The sequence below is a fragment of the Nuphar pumila genome, chromosome 4 (genome assembly GCF_984573655.1).
Source record: "Nuphar pumila chromosome 4, dmNupPumi1.hap1.1, whole genome shotgun sequence".
In the NCBI taxonomy this organism is placed as follows: Eukaryota; Viridiplantae; Streptophyta; class Magnoliopsida; order Nymphaeales; family Nymphaeaceae; genus Nuphar; species Nuphar pumila.
In genome coordinates, this window is record NC_143252.1 from 139,296,528 (window position 1) to 139,319,213 (window position 22,686).

Genomic DNA, 22,686 nt, shown 5'->3' on the forward strand with positions numbered 1-22,686 from the left:
TATAAAACTAAAATATAAAGGAAGGCAATATAAATTTTTATAATAAAATAATAAAAACTTTAAGACGGGCTCCTCCTCACCCCCCTGGATCCGCCCATGGTTGCATGGGATTCGTTAAAGGGACCCCCGGTCACTATCATGGACCTATATGAATCCGATCCAATTAAATGATTCATATTAAAAGATACGGTCCAAACCTTCCGATGCACCTGGGGTGCTCCTTACGCGCGCACGGCGTAGGAGTTACGCACGCGCGCATATAACGGTTTGACCCCACGCAAAGGAACCAACGAGTGCTCGATCGCTCGGACAGGCAGGAAGAGGAGGAAGAAGAAGATGGGTTCGTCGGGCGTTGTTGTTCCTACACCGCCCAAAGATCGGAGGGCGGAGGCCGTCGGAGACCTTCGGGTCCTTCCCGACGAGCTGCTCTGCGCCATCCTCGAGTCGTTGTCCCCTCCCGATATCGGCCGCCTCGCCTGCGTTAGCAGGTTCCTTTTCTCTCTATCTCTCTCTCGGCGTATTGTTTAGTATTCAATGAATGATGATGGGATTGGCTTTGATTTCATTCTGGCAATTGTTTTCGTTTGTTCTCTCTTTCGCTGCGAGCCGATCTAAAGGATTTTCGGCTTTTTATGTGGTCGCTTAATCAAGCTATGGTACCCTGAAGTACAAGAATTCTTTTTCTTTTAGCATCCGTCCTTTCCTCGCTTTAGGCTTTCGATTAAATGTTGTTCATGCTTAGGAAATTGATGCTACATTGTTTGCGGCCTCTGTTTTTGTCTATCTAGCTAGGGAACATGCATATATACATTTACAGAAGTGCGCCGTCTTTTTTCGATTTCATATTCTGAGCAGGGAGTTCCGGGCGTTCGACATTGTTAGGAGTACTATGCGCTGATGACAAGTTGTGTATTACTATGCTAGTGCTGCTAAATGAGCTGAGCAAGTCGGGCTTGAGGTGTTCAAGCTCCGCTCATTCTTGTGGCGAGATGAGCCACAGCTTGAATTCATGACGAGTCCAAGCAGAATGAGCTGAGCTCTAATGGCTCATTTGAAAAAAACAACAGAGAAAAAATATGTTTCAAAGTTGAAAGCAATAGGATTTGAACTATAGGCTAATTGAGCCGAACTTAAGCTGGCATGTTTACGAAAAAAACACTTTGTTTCGTAGGAATCAGAGCTAGGAACAGAATTTGAAGTCTAAATCTATTGTTTGCAACCTAAACACTTCAACCGTTTTTTTACACTTACTATATAAAAGATATTTAAAAATCATCAATTAATTAGTTCATGAGACTATATAAATAAAGCCAAGCCGAGCAACTATTGTTCATGTTCAGCTTGCCAAGCTTATTTTACAAGCTCAAACAAGCTTTTTGCTAGATGAGCACAAACAGCTCATCTCATTTCGCAGACCTAATGAGTGTTTGCATGAGCCATTGGAGTATTATATCCTTATCAGGTTCATTTTTATGTGAATGTCAGCATGAGGATTCATATCCTTGGAAACGGCTACATGTTGATTAGTGCAGATGTATATTCTGCCTGTTTTGGGTGCGGGCTTATTCAAGTTGGTAAAGAGATGATGGTGGTGGTTGTGATGGATGCTGAAAGTTTCAAATGTTCAGAAACCAATTTGCATCATGGTGATTTGGCGTCAATGAAACTGATGATTTCATAATGGCTATAGTTGATGATGTACCTAAACTGATGATGCTGGTCCAAATTACCTATGAAAATGGTTGAATATGCTGATTCAGATGAACAATATGATTAAAGTTAGTGATGGTGGTCAAGACTATGAAGAAGATGATACATAACATTATACCACTGCCAGTGATGATCAGACGGGGGTAATGGTTCTTGTACATGATGATGGTTCATGCAGTAAGGACATGTTGGAAAAATGCTATTTTGTTGTTGATAATGAATGGTATAAAGCTGATTTGTGATTCCAGAGTATTTTTTTCTAAGCATGTAAGAACTTGAAAGTAAGGTGAGGCAGTGCAACACTCTCAGTTTACAATTATCTTTCTATGTTCATCATTTTATCTTTTATTTTCTTGCTCATTTGTTTAATTTAAAATATAAGTTAAACTTAATATACACACCTCATGTGGCTGTTATTGGTTCCTTGTGGCATTGCACATTTGTAGGTCTTTTTGAGCCCGAAGTTCATTAGGACTGTGTGTGTGTGTTGCCATGCATGTGCAAGTACATGAATCACACTTGTCAGTAGGCACAAAGAAACCAACCTAAAATCCTGTGATGGGGCTTTGTTTGCATTGGCACAACCAAGGATCTGCTCCCAATTCTGAGATTAGAAATGGAGGACCTTATGAAGGGAAAAACAAAGCTCTATTAGTTCCCTTGGTCCACTTAGAAGGTGGCATCTCAGCTTGGAATAGGAAAAAAAGGTGTCACAAAATGGAAAGCAAGTTGGGCATTGCATACTGCTTTTGAGTAAGGCAAGTAAACCAGCTGTTGGCAGGCTCCCTCCCATGTTTGAAATTCATGGCCTGTTAATTATAGGAAAAAGGTAGTCAACTTTCGTGAATAAATCTTTCAAAAATGTGATTCTGCTTTTCAGATTTATGCAAATAACCTTGGTGTTGCCCATGCAAACCACAAGGCACCCCCCATGGAATTATAAAATTTGTCAAGGACAACACAAAAGTTTGCCAACTTGTTAATAATTTAATATCCAGCACGAACCATGGGAATTTGTGTGTGCACTGAGTGATTATATATATATATATATGTGTGTGTGTGTGTGTGTGTGTGTGTGTGTGTGTGTGTGCATGATGTTCTCTAGTTTAGTTCACAAAACCTCCCAGTCTTGATTTACTGTTGGTTAAAGTGATCCTTCCTTAACATAACAGGGTCTTTGAGTCTTTGGGTACTTGGTGACCTGTAACTCAATACCCTGATGACTGTGGTCTGTACACAACAATTTGCAGTGAAGTGAATGGCTATATCTTTAAAAAGCTGTTAAACATATTTATATAGGAGGGATTTGTTAAGTTGTGTTTGATGACCTTGTGTATGTGGTGCATGTGTTTTTTAGCAACACAATTTCTTTTTTGTGTTTGCAGTAGCAGTAATATTTTTGAGTCTGTATTTTTGTTGTTGGCTTTCATGATGAGACAATGATTTTGGGGTTTTCTGTTTTATTTTGTGCTTGGATCATCTTGTGAGGAAGAACAAAAGCTTAATTGCTTCCTAATTCTTTTATGTGTGTGTCTTGTTCTTTCACTTCTCAGTGTCATGTTCATATTGTGCAATGAAGAACCACTATGGATGGGTATATGCCTTGGAAGTGCAGGAGGTTTGCTTCAGTACCATGGCTCTTGGAAAGCAACAGCACTGTATCAGTATGTATGTGTCACATCAAAGTTTATTCCTTTCTGTATTAATGGGTTCTCGTTTCTTTCTATAGTATGAAAAACATGATCATATGGATTTGATTCATCTGAATATGCTGTGAAATGTCATTATGGTCTCTGTGTTTAGATTCAAGATGCTTAAAAGTGAAACCTATGCTTCAAGTCTTAGCAACTGACACACCTTTTATCTTATCTCATTATTTTAACAATCTTGCAAAATAAGCATGTTCCTTTTTCTGTTTTTGCAGTATGGTTCCTTTCGTGGATGTTCGAACTCTTTTGCAAAACGCATGCACTTTGATGGTATACAGCTGTTTCATTCAGAACTTCTATGAATTTTGTACGTTTGGATATGATAGTTTGGTCGCATTTATAAGTTTGAGTATACATTTTTGTTGATAACTGTTATGATTTTTTTTGTAATTATTCTTTTGGGTGCTTCTGCAGGATTCAATTCTTTGTTTCTATATAGAAGATGGTATAGGTGTTTTACTGCATTAGATGCATTCACAATAGACGTGGGGAAGGTGGAGAGGAGGACAGACCTCACATCAGAAGAATTTTGTGCTGAATATGATGGAAAAAAACCGGTAAAATAAGTCTGCAATAATCCAATTTTTAGCACAATGGAGAGCTAGTATTTCTCTCTGAACCGACAATGTCTTCTATTATCCTTGATTCCCACGGCCAGCACTAATGATCCTTGACTTTTGGGCCACCTGATCCTGGGGCTTGTTGGACTGACTTTAGTATTCCATTTCTCCTCTTGAACATGAACATGCTTTCTTCACGTACCAAACATTTGTAGCATATAATACAGAACCTCCTCCCATGAAACTTAAGTTTTAGACCTGTTGGTAGACACATGGGAAAGCCCAAAAGAAAGAACAACTGTTCTTTTTGTTTTTTTATTTCAAACAACTGATGGAAAATGGATTTTTTCATCCTCTCTGATGACTTCAAGAAAAACATGATATGACTGGGGTGAACCCAACCCTGGGCTCACTGCTGATGAGCTGGGTTCATTCAGGTTCTTTCCTAACTTGAACCTGACCAGTCACCAACATTTGGCTGGCTGGTGGTACAGCAATTTTAGGCCTCATCTTGTAGTATAAAGTTCGGTTTGACCTCCAACCGTTACATGACTAAGTGGACCATCAGTGGCTATCGTACTTTGGATGAGCTCCTCTGATGTTGCCTTCATATTTTTTGACTAGGTGTGTGAATATGAAATTCCTTTTGCTTTTTAACTTAATCATTGTTTGGTGTTCTGCACCATTGTTCTTCTCTGATGGATTTAGTCTTTTGGTTAAGCACTATTACACGTGTAGAAGTAATTACCTTGTACTGATATTCTTACATTAATTGATATCCATTATTGCCCCTACCCTATTATATATCTAAACTTAACTATTTATTGTTACAGCAATAGAACTGCACTCGCTCCTTGCTGGGGAATTTCTCATATTATGACACTGTTGCTTGCTAATCAAATAGTCCTCAACTTGTTACATTCTTTCCAGGTGCTGTTGACTGGCTTATCACAAAGTTGGCCTGCAAGAAATACATGGGATGTTGATCAATTAGCAGAGAACTATGGAGATGCTGCTTTCAGGATTTCTCAAAGAAGTCCAAAAAAAATCAGAATGAAATTCAGGGACTATGTCTCCTACATGAAAGTTCAACATGATGAGGATCCACTTTATGTATTTGATGATGAGGTGATTCTGTGTAATCAGTGTTTACATTCAATGTCATGTTCTTTCTAGAACTTTTTTTAATGCTCATCATTTATTCTTTAGCCTACTGCAGTTTGGAGAAGTTGCACCAGGCTTGTTAAAAGATTATAGCGTACCTCATCTGTTCCAAGAAGATCTTTTTGATGTTCTGGAAAAGAACAAGCGGCCCCCATTCAGATGGCTAGTGATAGGACCGGAAAGATCTGGTGCATCATGGCATGTAGATCCTGCCCTTACAAGTGCCTGGAACACTCTTCTAAGTGGACGCAAAAGGTGTGATAATCTGCAGACTTGCTTCATGTATCACTCCATGCTGTAGATATATTCTAGTAATGTGAATCAATAGTGTAGACCAGCAGGTTTGTAGATGTGTATAACATCACGTTGTGGTTGTTCCTATGATTTCCTTTTTCTGAACCTCATGTCCCTGCGCACATTGATCAGCTGGGCTTTGTCATATTAAGAACTTCCTTTAATAAGGTTTATGCCACTGACCTGCGGTTGAATAAGAAAGTGTCCTCTGATCAACTATGCAATCCAAATATGAATCTGCTCGATAAATTTTCTTTTTTGATGGTCCTTTCTGTTGCTTAGATATGATCTCAAACTCTGCCAGCAAGGTAAATTTCTAACTAGGATTTGCTATGTACCTTATTCTGCTACTGTAATATCACTAAAGTCACGATGCTGATTGTGAAGTTTGTGCCGTGAGTGGTCATGATGGTGCCTAGAAGTATGATTATTTTGAAACCTACAAAAGGGTTGTTTTTGAAAGACCAGGTGATGAAACAGAATTGATACCTTCTGAACCTTGTTCTATTTTGCCACACCCCCTCTTGTTTTTTGATTTTTCAGGTGGCACCCTTGTTCAAGAACCAATGGTTAGCATGCTACCTCTCTCTGGTTGGAAGGAAACATGTACTATCTAGTATCCCACCTCATCTAGTCTCTTTATTTGAGGTTCCATTCAAGGTGGAGGTAAGATTAATCAAATCTTTAACAAATTTCTTTTGAAGGGAATTTCAGTGGTGTAGGGTCTATAGTTGGTTTCTTGGCAGCAATCTACTAAACCAATAATATGGAGGACTGAGAAATCCACAACTGAAAATGATGAATAAGGCATTGATGGTCGCATACTGAAGAAAAGTGGTGGGTATAATTATGATATCCAATATTGGATTCAAGGTTTTCCAAGCAATTGGAATCCACCTAGGGATTTGAAAGAATGTCCTGGACTGTGGAAGGATTGAATGAAATTATTCAAGAAATTCAAAGATAGATTAGAAATTGTTTTGGTTGATGGGTCAAATAAAATTCTGGACAGATCCTTGGTTAGATTGGGTTCAATTAGCTGTTTCATTTTCTTCACTTGGCATTTCTAGGGATAGAAATATGCCGAGGAAGCGCTGCTACATGTGTCTGGGGTTGAGATATTCAAAATAAGAAGAAACCCTACAGAATCATAATTTGAAGAAGGGATGAGGTTGCAACGCACCTTAGAAAAGATTAGGGTATTGGTTCAACCTGATCGAACTGTATTAATATGCTAAAGAGATGAATCATATTTTAACAAAATCAGGCTATTATTTTCTAATTGAATCACTGCCGCTGGTGTCAATTGAATCATTGTATAACTGTTTAGTTATACACTGCCAGTCCCAAGCTCGGATAAAGGAGGAGGGTTGCGGTAGGCCAATGACAGCTAGCATAAAAACTTAGTCACACCTTATGAATATGAACCAATATGAGAATTTCGTTGGGGGCGTTCCCTACTGAGCGACACACTGTACTCTATAGGCCCCAATGCAGTGATAAATGGGCAAGGGTTGCTAGTTCGTCGCCCAGAAGCGACGCGTCACACCGACGCCTAGGTGTGGTGTCAAATAGGCAAGGGTTCCCTCACTTTGTTGGACGGGTGGGGGTAAAGAAGATAGTTCAAGACCATAAAATTAGGTTAGCCACTTGGAACATAGGGTCTTTAACTGGTAAGTTGGTAGAGTTAGTAGATGTTATGTGTAGGAGAAGGATTGATATTTTATGTCTACAAGAGATCAAATGGGTATGTGAGAAAGCAAAAGTGATAGAACATTGGGGATATAAGATTTGATATACAGGAATAAATAGGAATAGGAATGGAGTAGGGATTGTTATTAGTCGTGAGTTTATAGATAATGTAGTTGAGGTCCGTAGGAAGGGTGATAGGATTTTTCTTATTAAATTAGTATTAGGTACAAATATTATTATTATTATTAGTGTTTATGCACCTCAAACAGGTTTAGATGGTTTCATTAAGCGTCAATTTTGGGAAGATTTAGATAGAGTAGTACAAGAGATATCTTACGGAGAAAAGCTTTTAATCGGCGGTGACCTGAATGAACATGTAGGCATTAGTATGGATGGATTTTAGATTATCCATGGAGGTTATGATATAGGAGAAAGAAACGAAAGTGGAGAAAGGATTTTAGATTTTGGTTTGTCCTATGATATGATCTTAGTAAACACTTGGTTTAGGAAGAGGGAGTCTCACCTAGTAACATTTAAAAGTGGGGTTAATACGAGTCAGATAGATTTTTTCCTACTTAGAAAGAGAGATAGGGGTTGTTGCATTGATTGTAAGGTTATATCGGGAGAAAGTGTAGTTACACAACATAGAGTCTTAATTTTAGATCTTAGAATTAGAAAATGCCGCAAAAGGGATAGACATAGGATAGATCCTAGAATTAAGTGGTGGGCACTGAAAGGAGCTAAACACGGAATGTTTGTAGAGCAAGTAGTTAAAGAAGTTGATTGGTGTCTCGAAGAGGATTCAGAATCAATGTGGAATAAGATAGCGGGTGACATGAGAAAGGTGGTTAAGGAGGTATTGGGTGAGTTTAAAGGCGGTGCACCGCTAGGTAAGGATACATCATGGTGGAACGAGGATGTCAAATTAGCTATTAAGGTTAAAAAAAAGTGTTATAAAAATCTAAGTAACAGTCATGATAATAAGAATTTGGAGAAGTATATGATAGCAAAGAAGGAAGCTAAAAAAGTAGTTCGAAACACGAGGGCTAAGGTATATAAGGAGGTTTATGACAAGTTGGATACCAAAGAAGGCGAGAACGATATTTATAGGCTTGCAAAGATGAGAGATAGGAAATCGAGGGATTTGGGTATGGTTAGATGTATCAAAGATGAAACGCAAAGGGTTTTAGTCAAAGATGAGGAGATTAAGGAGAGATGGAAAAATTATTTTGATAAGCTATTTAATGATAGTCATGCTCAAGATCTTGGAGACTTCTCCATTCCTTTTCATGAGATGGATCATGATTACATGCTTAAGATTCAAAAGAAAGAAATTGCAGAGACTTTGAAGAAAATGAAATCAAGAAGGGCAGTTGGCCTAGATGGTATACCTATCGAGGCCTGAAAATGCTTGGGTGAGAAAGGTTTAAAATGGTTGACAAATCTTTTTAACAAGATTTGGCGGACAAATAAGATGCCTAATGAGTGGAGGAAGAGTACTTTGGTGCCTCTATATAAGAATAAGGGTGATATACAAGATTGCACAAACTATCGTGGTATAAAACTCATGAGTCATATTATGAAACCTTGGGAGAAGGTGATTGAGTATAGGTTGAGGAAGGTTGTCATGATATCGGAGAATCAATTTGGTTTTATGCCTGGAAGATCAACTATGAAAGCTATACATCTTCTTAAACAACTTATTGAGAGATATAGAGAGAGGAACAAAGATTTGCATATGGTTTTTATTGATTTAGAGAAGGCATACAATAGAGTACCTAGGGATGTTCTCTGGTGGACAATGATGAAGAAAGGTGTTTCTCTCAAGTATATTAGTATAATTAAAGATATGTACGAAGGAGTAGTAACCAATGTCCGCACTTGTGGAGGGGTGACAACCAAATTTTCTATAACGGTTGGGTTACATCAAGGATCTGTATTAAGCCCTTTCCTATTTGCTATAGTGATGGACGAGCTTACGAGATCAATTCAAGAAAATGTGTCGTGGTGTATGTTGTTTGCTGATGATATTGTTTTGATTGACGAGTGTAGAGCTGGGGTTAATGCTAAGTTAGAATTATGGAGACAAACATTGGAAGCAAGAGGTTTTAAGTTGAGTAAGAGTAAGACAAAATATATGGAATGTCGGTTTAGTAAGCAACGAAGTAGTGATGGGAGTGTAGTGAAGCTTGGTGAGCGATAAATACCAGTGGGTGACTGTTTCAAATATTTGATATTTATCATTCAAAAGTATGGAGAAATTGATGGATATGTAAATCATAGGATAAAGGTTGGATGGATGAAATGGAAAAGTGCAACTGGAGTGTTGTGCGATCGTAGAATGTCATTGTGGTTGAAGGGAAAGTTTTATAGGACGACAATTAGACCCGCTTTACTATATGGTACGAAATGTTGGACTGCCAAGAACATCATATTCAAAAAATGAGTGTAGCTGAGATGTGTATGCTTAGATGGATGTGTGAAAATACAATAAAAGATAAGATTTGAAATGAGGAGATACATAAGAAGGTAGGCGTTGCATCCATTGAAAATAAGATGGGAGAGAATTGTTTACGGTGGTTTGGACATATTCGGCGAAGAATGATGCTCCAATTAGAAGGATGGAGAAATGGAAAAATATATTAGTTAAAAGAGGTCGGGGTAGGCCTAAGAAGACTTGGATGGAGATGATAGGAAAGGATATGAATGCTTTGAACCTCACCGAGGACATGGCATTGGATAGAAATGATTGGAGGAGAAAGATTCATGTGGAAGACCCAGAATGATTTTCGTTTTTGGTTCATATCGCCGACCCCAATTGTTTTGGGATGAAGGCGTAGTTGTTGAGTACCTTTCATATCTTATTGATCTTTGTATTGTCCTATAGAGGACTTGTGCATGTGCACTTATATGTTTGTAATCTTGTAAAGCCTTCAAGTGGCTAGTGTTTTCATGCTGCTGCATGCTTCCTTACAGATTTCAGGTCTTAATTTTGTGTTGCTGTGTTCTGTGCTTCTTTTATGATCAATTTCAGTTATATTTGTATTATTGTACTTATGGTGACACCTTGTGACCTTTTAGTTGAAAGTTTCTTTCCTTCAAGAAAAGAAGTAAAATTTTCAACTCTCAGTTAATTTAGAATAACAAAAGAAAATAGAAGACAAAATATGTGCAAGGAGTTATAATCTGAATAGATTGTGTAGATAATGAAAAGAACAACAAAGCCCTTAATCAACATTCAAAATAGAAATCTGTCATTTATAAGTGGAATGTAACAAAGATCTCTCTCTCTCTGATGCAACCGACCACGTGTGGTTGGTTCACGAACGCACCTACACTTTGAATTCGAATGCGGAAGCGATTTAGGTTTTTAAATTAGGTGCGGATTGGAACACAACTTCAGATTCGGTGTATAGGACCAAATCTGATAGCATACACGTGGCCTAATATATATATATATATATATATATATATATATATATATATATATATAAACGAGCCCTGCAATAAGAACACTTCAATATTCCACTCTCCAACTCCCACAGAACTTCAATATCACAAACAATAAAAGTGGCACTTCTATAAGATTTGAATCACACACACACACACACATATATATATATATATATATATGTGTGTGTGTGTGTGTGTGTGTGTGTGTGTGTGTGTGTGTGTGTGTGTGTGTGTGTGTGTAAAACACGCAAGACACAATAATCCAACAAACCAAACAACGTGATAGTTAATACGTCAACTCAGTTTAAAATTTGCAACACGAGCTAGTGGATGTCAGTAGGCGACGCCAAACCAGATCCAATGAAGTGGGTCAGTTGGGCTGGGTACACGGCATTCAGCAACCGATCACACAAATGAATTCCGACTTTTTTTGTTTGACAAAACTTCAGCGAGCAAAAGGATGATGTTGATCAGGAAAACAGGTATTATATCAATTCACATTGATTTAATCGAATTCAGCTAATGCTCAGCAGATTTTCACATAACTCAAATCACGATTCAGAAAATGCATAAACGAACAACAATCATTTGACAAATTGATTTCAAGAAACAACACAACTTTCTTTGGTAGAATCAGACTTTAATACAACAACAACAACAACTACGCCTTCATCCCAAAACAATTGGGGTCAGCGATATGAACCAGAAAAGAAATTCATTTTGGGTCTTCCACATGAATCCTTTTCCTCCAATCATTTCTATCCAATGCCATGTCCTCGGTGAGGTTCAAAGCATTCATATCCTTTCCTATCATCTCCATCCAAGTCTTCCTAGGCCTACCCCGACCTCTTTTAACTAATATATTTTCCCATTTCTCCAACCTTCTAACTGGAGCATCATTAGGCCTTCGTCGAATATGTCCAAACTACCGTAAACGATTCTCTCGCATCTTATTTTCAATGGGTGCAACACCTACCTTCTTACGTATCTCCTCGTTCCGAATCTTATCTTTTATTGTATTTCCACACATCCATCTAAGCATCCGCATCTCAGCTACACTCATTTTTTGAATATGATGTCTCTTGGCAGCCCAACATTCCGTACCATATAGTAAAGCGGGTCTAATAGTCGTCCTATAAAACTTTCCCTTCAACCGCAATGGCATTCTACGATCGCACAGCACTCCAGTTGCACTTTTCCATTTCATCCACCCAACCTTTATCCTATGATTTACATCTCCATCAATTTCTCCATACTTTTGAATGATGGATCCCAAATATTTCAAATAATCATTCACCGGTATTTCATGTTCACCAAGCTTCACTACACTCCCATCACTACTTCGTTGCTTACTAAACCGACATTCCATATATTCAGTCTTACTCTCACTCAACTTAAAACCTCTAGCTTCCGATGTCTGTCTCCATAATTCTAACTTAGCATTAACCCCAGCTCTAGACTCATCAATCAAAACAATATCATCAGCAAACAACATACACCACGGTACATTTTCTTGAATTGATCTCGTAAGCTCATCCATCACTATCGTAAATAGGAAAGGGCTTAAAGCAGATCCTTGATGTAACCCAACCGTTATCGGAAAATTGGTTGTCACCCCTCCACAAGTGCGGACATTGGTTACTACTCCTTCATACATATCTTTAATTATACTAATGTACTTGAGAGAAACACCTTTCTTCATCATTGTCCACCAGAGAACGTCCCTAGGTACTCTATCGTATGCCTTCTCTAAATCAATAAAAACCATATCCAAATATTTGTTCCTCTCTCTATATCTTTCAATAAGTTGTCTAAGAAGATGTATAACTTCCATAGTTGATCTTCCAGGCATAAAACCAAATTGATTCTCCGATATCATGACAACCTTCCTCAACCTAGACTCAATCACCCTCTCCCAAAGTTTCATAGTATGACTCATGAGTTTTATACCACGATAGTTTGTGCAATCTTGTATATCACCCTTATTCTTATATAAAGGCACCAAAGTACTCTTCCTCCACTCATTAGGCATCTTATTTGTTCGCCAAATCAAGTTAAAAAGATTTGTCAACCATTCTAAACCTTTCTCTCCCAAGCATTTCCAAGCCTCGATAGGTATACCACCTGGGCCAACTGCCCTTCTTGATTTCATTTTCTTCAAAGCCTCTGCAATTTCTTTCTTTTGAATCTTGCGCATGAAGTCACGATTTATCTCATGAAAAGGAATGGAGAAGTCTCCAAGATCTTGAGCATGACTATCATTAAATAGCTTATCAAAATAATTTTTCCATCTCTCCTTAATCTCCTCATCTTTGACTAAAACCCTTTGCGTTTCATCTTTGATACATTTAACCATACCCAAATCCCTCGATTTCCTATCTCTCATCTTTGCAAGCCTATAAATATCGTTCTCGCCTTCTTTGGTATCCAACTTATCATAAACCTCCTTATATACCTTAGCCCTCGCGTTTCGAACTACTTTTTTAGCTTCCTTCTTTGCTATCATATACTTCTTCAAATTCTCATTATCACGACTCTTACTTAGATTTCTATAACACTCTCTTTTAACCTTAATAGCTAATTTGACATCCTCGTTCCACCATGATGTATCCTTACCTAGTGGTGCACCGCCTTTAGACTCACCCAATACCTCCTTAGCCACTTTTCTCATGCCACCCGCTATTTTATTCCACATTGATTCTGAATCCTCCTCGAGACACCAATCAACTTCCTTAACTACCTGCTCTACAAACATTTCTTGTTTAGCTCCTTTCAGTGCCCACCACTTAATTCTAGGATCTATCCTATGTCTATCCCTTTTGCGGCATTGTCTAATTCTAAGATCTAAAATTAAGACTCTATGTTGTGTAGCTACACTTTCTCCCGGTATAACCTTACAATCGATGCAACAACCCCTATCTCTCTTTCTAAGTAGGAAAAAATCTATATGACTCGTATTAACCCCACTTTTAAATGTTACTAGGTGAGACTCCCTCTTCCTAAACCAAGTGTTTGCTAAGATCATATCATAGGACAAACAAAAATCTAAAATCCTTTCTCCACTTTCATTTCTTTCTCCTATACCATAGCCTCCATGGATACTCTCAAAACCATCCCTACTAATGCCTACATGTCCATTAAGGTCACCACCGATGAAAAGTTTTTCTCCAAAAGATATCCCTTGTACTACTCCATCTAAATCTTCCCAAAATTGATGCTTAATGGAATCATCTAAACCTACTTGAGGTGCATAAACACTAATAATATTAATAATATCCGTACCTAATACTAATTTAATAAGTAAAATTCTATCACCCTTCCTACGGACCTCAACTACATTAACTATAAAATGACGACTCATAACAATCCCTACTCCATTCCTATTTCTATTTATTCCTGCATACCAAATCTTATATCCCCAAGGTTCTATCACTTTTGCTTTCTCCCCTACCCATTTGGTCTCTTGTAGACATAAAATATCAATCTTTCTCCTACACATAACATCTACTAACTCTACCAACTTACCAGTTAAAGACCCTATGTTCCAAGTGGCTAACCTAATTTTATGGTCTTGGACTAACTTCTTTACCCCCACCCGTCCAACAAAGTGAGGGAACCCTTGCCTATTTGACACCACACCCGGGCGCCGGTGTGACGCGTCGCTTTTGGGAGACGACCTAGCAACCCTTGCCCATTTATCACTGCCTCCGGGCCTAGAGAGTACAACGCGTCGCTCAGTAGGGAACGCCCCAACGAAATTCTCATATTGGTTCATTTTCATAGGGTATGACTAAGCTTTTATGCTGGCTGTCACAGGCCTACCGCAACCCTCCTCCTTTATCCGGGCTTGGGACCGGCAGTGTATAACTAAACAGTTATACACAGACTTTAATCACAGGAAAATTAAAACAGCATTCACAGATTTTTTTTTAAACAGGAATTTTCAAACATAAAAATACGCAACAATGATATTACGAAATCAAAGACAATAGTTAACAAAATTTCAGCTCAGCAGAAATCTAAGGCGACAGTTTCAAGTATCTCAAACACTGGGAACGAATAGCAGCAGTGACGTCCTCGTCAGTCAATCACCACCACGATCCAGCAAGGCTCTTGATCAACAGCACCCTTGACGTGAGTAGGTGCTGTTGCAACCTTGTTCACGCCCAAATAGTAAAAGCCCGCAGTTGCAGTCATGCCAGCAACAACTTTTTACGAGGGAGTTCACGAGTTTGACCACCAAGCTTCACCGCAAAGAAGGAGGGTTTGAATGGGGTTCACGCCCAAACAGCTCCACCAATGCTTCACAAAACCCACGTTGTGCGAGCTCTCCAAGAAACATAACCCACAAGTTCACTAATTTCAAACCAGATTCACAATGCTCACAAGTTCACAAGGTTCTTCAAACCCACGATTTTCTCAAGGTTCCACTAATCCAAGCTTCACCGATTTCTTCTTCAATGGAGAAGATCAAAGCCAAACCAGGTTCAATATTTTTCCCCAAATTCTGTAGAGAGGCTAAAGACCCTTTCATGATTTTTGGTATCCCCTTTAAAGGGGAGTCATCAATGCACATGGGATCTCATTGGACTATTGGAAGGTCACCTTCCAAGAGGCCAATGAGCGATCCAAATTCGAATTTGGTCTTTTCATTGCACCAGTTGACTGCTCCCAAACACAAGAGGCCATGTCGCACAATAAAATAAAAATGCAAATGTTTTTATGTGTGGTTTCAAAAATTACAAGTGTAACCAACTATCAAAATGTATATATGAATAAAACAAAAATCTCAGAAAATAAATATATATCAAATGATGATTTTACCCTTGAGATCCGTTTGAACCCAAATGACCCGGATTTTGGTTGGATCTTCTTCAGTATGTTTTTCCATATTGGGTTGTCAATGACGGATCATTCTCCAGCTCCTCATATATGTTGGGATGATCTGGATGCTCTGCATCACTCTCTCTCTCTCAGAAATCTGTGGTGTGTGTTTGTGCATGTGAAAACATTCATTTCTATGTTTTCTATTTCTTTGCCTCTGATGCACTAACAGTGTAGCTGTTATTTTTCTTTGTCGTTAATCTTGCAGGTGGGCTTTATATCCTCCAGGTAGGGTTCCTTTGGGTGTCACAGTACATGTAAATGAAGAAGATGGTGATGTCGATATTGAAACTCCATCATCATTGCAGGTATTATTTTGGCTTATGCTACCATTATTCTCTTAGCAATTTTTCCTCATTGCTGGCATTCAACAATATGCTAGCTGATTTTGTATCTTTTTAGTTTTTTTTAATGTTTTGTCTGATATTGTAATGATTTTGGAAAATTATGTTATATTGACCTATTTTTTCTTTTTATGCATTTCTAGTGGTGGCTGGATTTTTATCCACTTCTTGCGGAGCATGAGAAACCATTGGAATGCACACAACTACCAGGTGAAACAATATTCATTCCAAGTGGTTGGTGGCATTGTGTGCTTAATCTTGAGAACTCAGTAGCTGTTACTCAGAATTTTGTGAATGCTTCCAATTTCGAATTTGTGTGTTTGGATATGGCTCCTGGTTATCATCACAAGGGTGTGTCTCGTGCTGGGACACTTGCCATCCATGAAGATGACTTTAGAGGCCTTAAGACGGTTGAATCCTATGATGTTGAGCATCTGAGTTTTTCAGGCACGATGAGGAATGGGAAAAGACTTAAAGTTTCTGAACTTGGTGAGAATGGCACTTTCACCAACTCCGTACATTCCAGGAAGCAGTCATTTTCTTATACTATCGATTATTTATCCAGCTTTCTAGAGGAAAACAAAGGCCATTACAACTCATCTTGGTGTCCAAGTAATTTCATAGGGCAGAGAGAATTTAGAGAATGGTTGCATAAGCTTTGGGTTGAAAAACCAGGGCTGCGAGATTTAATATGGAAGGTGTGTGTTATGTGCATATTTTATTGCAAGCTTCAGTTTTTAATCTTTTTTTATGTTGTCCTTGATTCTCATTTTTAAGTTTTAACCTGCTTAAACTTTTAATGCCAATCTCCTTACTATGCTTCTTATTACTTTAGTCAAATGTTTGACTATTTGATGTTGTCATGTGTTGTGCTGTTTTGCTTTTATTTATTTAGGGAGCATGTATATCACTAGATGCTGATAAATGGTTTGAGCGCCTGATGGAAATCTGTTCTTTTTGTAATCTGCCCCTTTCTTCTGAAGATGAAAAGCTTCCTGTCGGCACTGGCAGCAACCCAGTAAGCATAATCATGGCTGTCTGTTGACTGCCAAATGAATGTAGTGATGTTATTTTTCTCCTTTTTTTGGTAATTGTAGTGTTACTGATTCACATAATTGATATTCTCAGCATGATTTCTAAATAGTTATGATTGAATTTATCTTTTATCTTTTCTCTACAGGTTTATCTTACTGCTAACCATGTTATCAAGATATATGTCGAAGGTGGTCTGGAATTTGCAGTCAACAGCTTGGGTACTGAGGTAATCTTTGCAACATTATATATATATATATATATATATATATATATATATATATATATATATATATATATATATATATATATATATATATATTTGCATTTGGTACTCACTTGGGATAATATGTGTCTCCTGGTGCAGCTTGAGTTCTATGATTTGCTTCGCAAAGTTCAATCACCTCTAAATGCCCATGTTCCTGATGTGTTAGCAAGTGGTTTTCTTTTTTATGAAGATGGTGCCTACAGAACTGTCCCATGGAATGGGAGAACAATTCCAGAATCACTTGTAAATTTCATTCCAATAACTGGAGACTCTTTGCTATCTTATTCTCAATTTGATCTGTGGAGCAAGAAACAATTAGAATTTAGGACAGCCAGAAAGAACATGCCAGAAAATGATGTTGGTAAGGGGATAAAGTTGTGGCCTTATATGGTAACAAAGCGATGCAAGGGGGAACTATTTGCCAATTTGTAAGCTAGATTATTCATGTTATCAACTTGTGACCTGTCTGTTCTTTTAAAAATTTTCATTTGCATGATGATATCTTTGTGACATCCTGTTTGTTCTGTTTCAGACGAGACTCATTAACAAGAGATGAACTGTTCAATTTAGCTTCCTTTTTGGGTGATCAAGTTCAAAATCTTCATACGATTCCACTGCCACCCTTCCCAAACTCATGTGATGCTAATCCACCAGAAACTATAAGTATGTTGGGTTTTGCAAAGAAATGTGAGCTGGAAACAAATTCTGTTGTGCCTTCAGTCAGCTGCCACATGGGAGTAGTGAACAGCACATGTTCGGTGCTCGAAGTGCGGAAGCTGTTTGTAGAAACTATGAACAGAAGAAAACTGACTGTCTCTGATCGCCTAGCTAAGTGGTATGTGTTTCTTATATGCCTATGCTCTGATTATGAATTATCTGACAAATTGGTCACGTGGGTCAAAGCAGTTGTAGTGAGACAAACAATACTCACTTCAAAACACTCACTATCCCGACCACTTTGTTTGTGCCTTTTAAAAATCTCCTATCCTGACCCCTTTGTTTGTGCCTTTGAAAAATAACGTTTGTGAATAAAAGCTGTTCTGTTTTTGTATTCTAATGTTTACTATGTTCAAATATGAACTTGTTCTTGCATAACTGTTACTGTTTGTCGTTCATGGGTCATGGAGCACCATATGAGACAAATATATGGCATAATCTATATATCCTATTGTCTCTCTCTCTCTCTCTCTATATATATATATATATATATATATATATATATATAGTTCTTACTAGCTGGAAATCGTGGGTGCAAGTTTTATCTATGTAATCTGACTATAAATATGTTTAGGATGGTTTGTTTGCTGGGGATCACACACACACACACACACACATATATATATATATATATATATATATACAGAGAGAGAGAGAGAGAGAGAGAGAGAGAGAGAGAGAGAGAGAGAGAGAGAGAGAGAGAGAGAGTTTGATTGTGTCAAAATGACTTCTTACTAGCTGGAAATCGTGGGTGCAAGCTGTATCTATGAAATCTGACTATAAATGTGTTTAAGATGGTTTGTTTGCTGGGGATCACACCTTGGATCATTTTTTTTATGTAAAAACATGATCTTTCAAATCCTGAAATTTTGGCACATTGTGAGACATGCTTTCGGAGCCATTTAAAAAACCTGACTGTGTCACAATCACACGATCCAAAACCTTTTCTTACCAAAAAAAATATTTACATCACATCTGTAGGGTCTGATCCACAAAAAAATCCAAAGAATGAAACAAATGGTGGTTTCTACTAGATATTATGTTCTGTGGACATGATTTGCTATATGATAAAACAATTAAATAGGTAAAGGTTTTGATATGTGAAACACTGAAATATATATATATATATATATATATATATATATATATATATATATATATATATATATATATAATGTCATACAAACACATACAATAGCCTTTCGTGCACAACAGTCAACTTTATTTGTTAATAATAACTACCAAGGGTAACCAAGTAACGTCATAGAGGATAAAAGTCACATTTATTGGCTAGTTGGGAATTAATGATATCTTTAGTTGTTTTCTTTGAAAATTGAAAAAGATACCGTTGGTGATGTCAATTAGTGCATGTAACTATCAATAGCATTGTCAAATTATAAGAAGGGAAATAAATGGTCAGCTCGTTAGTCTCTGCTAAAGGCTGTGGAAATTAACAGCACCCATGCACACACGCACACACATACTCTACAAGTTGAGCTGTCAAAACTTTGTTGATTTTAGGACTCTGTGAAGATGGTGCCTTTATGTTGCAGTGCAAATTGTAAAGTGTGCAAATATTGAATGTACTTGGACTTTTTGAATGGGAATTGTTGTCCATGCCAATGCAAAATAGTTCGTAGATTGGAAAGATCTTATCCAGTTTATACTTGATTATAGAATAAGGTGTTTAGCTTCTTTCAGTTACTATTGTGACTTCCGAGTATAGTTTCTTTCAATTACTATTGTGTCTTCCAAGAAACTGTTTTTGATGTCTCAAAGTTTGCTTTTACTATTTATAGTTAATGTTGGCTGAATCATTTTAAACAATGATTACAGCTATAATATTCTGACATCTGATGGAAAAAAATTCAGGGGCGATCCTATTCCCAGTAAATTGGTGGATAAAGTACTTGAATACCTTCCTCATGATTTTGCTCAACTTCTTGATGTATGTCAAGTCTCATGGCAGAGCTATTTTACTTCTTTCATTGGTTCATACTTCATACTTTATAAATTAATTTCCTTACTGAATGGAGGTTTGACTTACACATTGTAGGTCAAGGTTGGACTTAAAAGATATTGCAAGTCTCTGACCTGGATACACATGGATATTATGGATGATAACATTTACATGGAACCCTGCTCATCCAACCCGTACTTGCATGATAATTCTCTGGAAGCAAACCTTGGAGAACCTAGTCTATTAAATGTGGACCATGCAGTCAAGGAGCTCAGAAGATGGCGACCGAGCTACATTCTTGATTTCAGTGATCTATCTGTTGGTAAAGCCTGTCACCGTTAGTTTTATGAGATACTATCAAACATATCCATGTATTCCTTTATTTGTTTATTCTGAGATTATTGATAGACAGAAACTTCATATTTAGGCTAATAAGTTTTGAAACTTGAAAGCTGTTATTGCCAAATATATGTAATGCTTCTGTGAGGTAGATAAAAAGCCCTAGTGGCAGAAATGAAAGTGAAACAAAAAACTTCTCAAAATTCTTCATCACCTCAAATATCTTTTTAAAATTTCTCAAAGATCACACATCCAGCCTTTTTCTTGTTGACAAATCTTGGAACTGCTATAGGACTTTGTGCAAAAATCTGGCCTCAATTGTTTTCTTTCACAAGATACTCCGGCAGCCCTATCTGGTTATATAGCCATCGTTTATGTTCTGGCTCATTTTTCCTTTTAACCATCACTAGTTCAATGATGTGGATATTTTAGAACTCTATTCTTAGATGACCATCTTAATACTTTCATTTTTCGTCTGGTTTGTACTCTGTTCAGCTTTTATTATCTATTTTATTGCATCATTATGCTCTATCAAAGCAAGCTGATTGTATAAACCTAATAAAAGGCTGGCCTGTAACTCAAGCCTTAAATGCATTAGATAGACTTTTTAATTCTTGATTATGTTCCAGACGTCTGTTTGTTTCATGACTTGTAAGTGGATTTCTTTGGGTAAGCACTGGTCCTCCAATTAGTATTTGATCCTGTTCTATCCAACTTTGTAATGAAATTCACGATGAGAATGATGGTTCTCACTTTCTTTCCCTAAATGTCTGTTTCTTCCTGTGTTATGCTGCCATGCCTATTTGCCGTCCTTTTTTCCCTTTTTTGTTCACAAGATTTGTGCTGAGCCTTTTATGACATGGTTGATGTGGTTGAAACTGTGATGGGCATGGTCAATACCGTGTTGGAACAGAACCAGTTTTCAGGATGGATTCTTTTCTATGAGGGAAGCTCTTTTTCTTATGCGTTTGATGGAGCTTTTAATTTGGTCAAACTTTTTTAGCTAAAGAAGAGGCATTGTTATGTACAGAAGTCGAATGGTAAGAACAGAAGCAAAGTTGATTAGTTAAGGAATGTTTAAAAAGATAGATTGTGAATAAAAATGAATCGAGCATAATTCAGTTTCTGATACAAGTTAAAATGTCCCAGGCACCAGGACTGTACCATTGTCATTTGTTGGTTTAAATTGGGCTTGATTGGAGAATCTGTTGATTTTAAGAGGTTCACGTTCAGAGCTTTTTTAATGTGTTGGTTCTTTTAACAGGAGTGGTACTCTGGCAATCCAAGATCAAACTTCCATGTTTTAAATGCCTCATTTCTAGGGTCAAACGAAATAGTTGGATGGTTAGGTCACACTATCATAATTGAGGGTTCTTGTTTGAATCCCATGGCGGTTATCTCCCAGCTTGCCTATCTGAATAAAAAATGCCGTACTCAAGTTCCACCATGAACAAATGGTGTCTTATTTTTGTCGTTTGGTTATCTCTGTGGCACATTACAGCTATCTGTATAGTTTTTACAGCCTCACACCCTTGACTGGCAAAAGTGGCTAGCTTCCCAAGGGATCAACCATATTTTTTTTTATTTTGCACCCTTACTGCTTTTTGTTATCATCTTCATGTGGGTTCTCTTAGCTGTCCTATAGTTTTTCATCTTACCCCACACTTCCATTCCAAGTTTATAGTGCTCGACAAGGAGCTTGGCTGTTTAGATCTTGCAGGATGTCTATATGAATCTTTTACATCTTTTATAAATGTTAAGATAAGAACCTTCAGGTCTCTGTCTTTGTGTTGTTGATAAATTTATTTATTGTGCCCTTTATTTTTCAGGAGATCCTCTTTTGGATTTAATACCAATTTACCTTGATGTTTTTAGAGGCAACTCAGAGCTTCTGGAGCATTTTTTGAAAAGCTACAGACTTCCTCTGATGGCATGCACCGTGCAGTGTAACATGGATATTGATCTGCAAGAAGATACAGAGAAGTTTAGCCGATTATCCTATCATGCCATGTATGTGTGTCTAAATAACTGATGTACTTGTGAAAGTTTTTTTTATCGTAAGTTCTTTAAGTTTTTTGCGCCACATGCCATGAATTAGTCCCATTTATTTTTATGTAAGTTTTGATTCCATATGCCACAGCCTATGCTCTTCCCTAACACCAGAAAGGTCACAACTCTTGTTCCTTTTGCTGGGATTTTAGGAGTTGTGCCCTCTCTGCAGTAACTAGGTACCCTTGGTCTATGGTTAATGTCAGGTATATTTGTTATGCAGGTGCTACTGTATCTTGCACGAAGAAAACATTGTGGGTGTTATATTCAACATGTGGAAGGAGTTGAGGAAATGTGACTCATGGGATGAAGTTGAGAAAGCTGTCTGGGGAATTCTGAACAATCATCAAAGTCTATTTGCATAGCACCGTTCATTGTTTTGTAAGCTTTGGATAGAACACATTGCTTCTGGGTTGGCATGGATAAAATACTCTTGTAGCACGATTCAAGTGATTTCAGCCATCTGAAATTCTGAATGCCCTTGACCCAGTTTTGTGGAGTAATAACTTCT

The 22,686-nt window shown here is 37.6% G+C and overlaps 1 protein-coding gene across 1 annotated transcript; it reads left to right on the plus strand.

Annotated features, from left to right (window-relative positions):
* Positions 1-336: 336 nt before the first annotated feature.
* LOC149841288 (lysine-specific demethylase JMJ21-like) lies at positions 337-22,661 on the plus strand. The gene is made up of 16 exons (XM_090005235.1): positions 337-488; positions 3,264-3,378; positions 3,635-3,689; positions 3,834-3,976; positions 4,910-5,107; positions 5,199-5,398; positions 15,675-15,774; positions 15,954-16,508; positions 16,706-16,828; positions 16,991-17,071; positions 17,210-17,538; positions 17,643-17,945; positions 19,700-19,775; positions 19,884-20,109; positions 21,956-22,136; positions 22,399-22,661. The coding sequence occupies exons 1-16, from the start codon at positions 337-339 to the stop codon at positions 22,538-22,540; spliced, it is 2,979 nt and encodes a 992-aa protein (XP_089861361.1). The 3' UTR covers positions 22,541-22,661.
* The last annotated feature ends 25 nt before the right edge of the window (positions 22,662-22,686 follow it).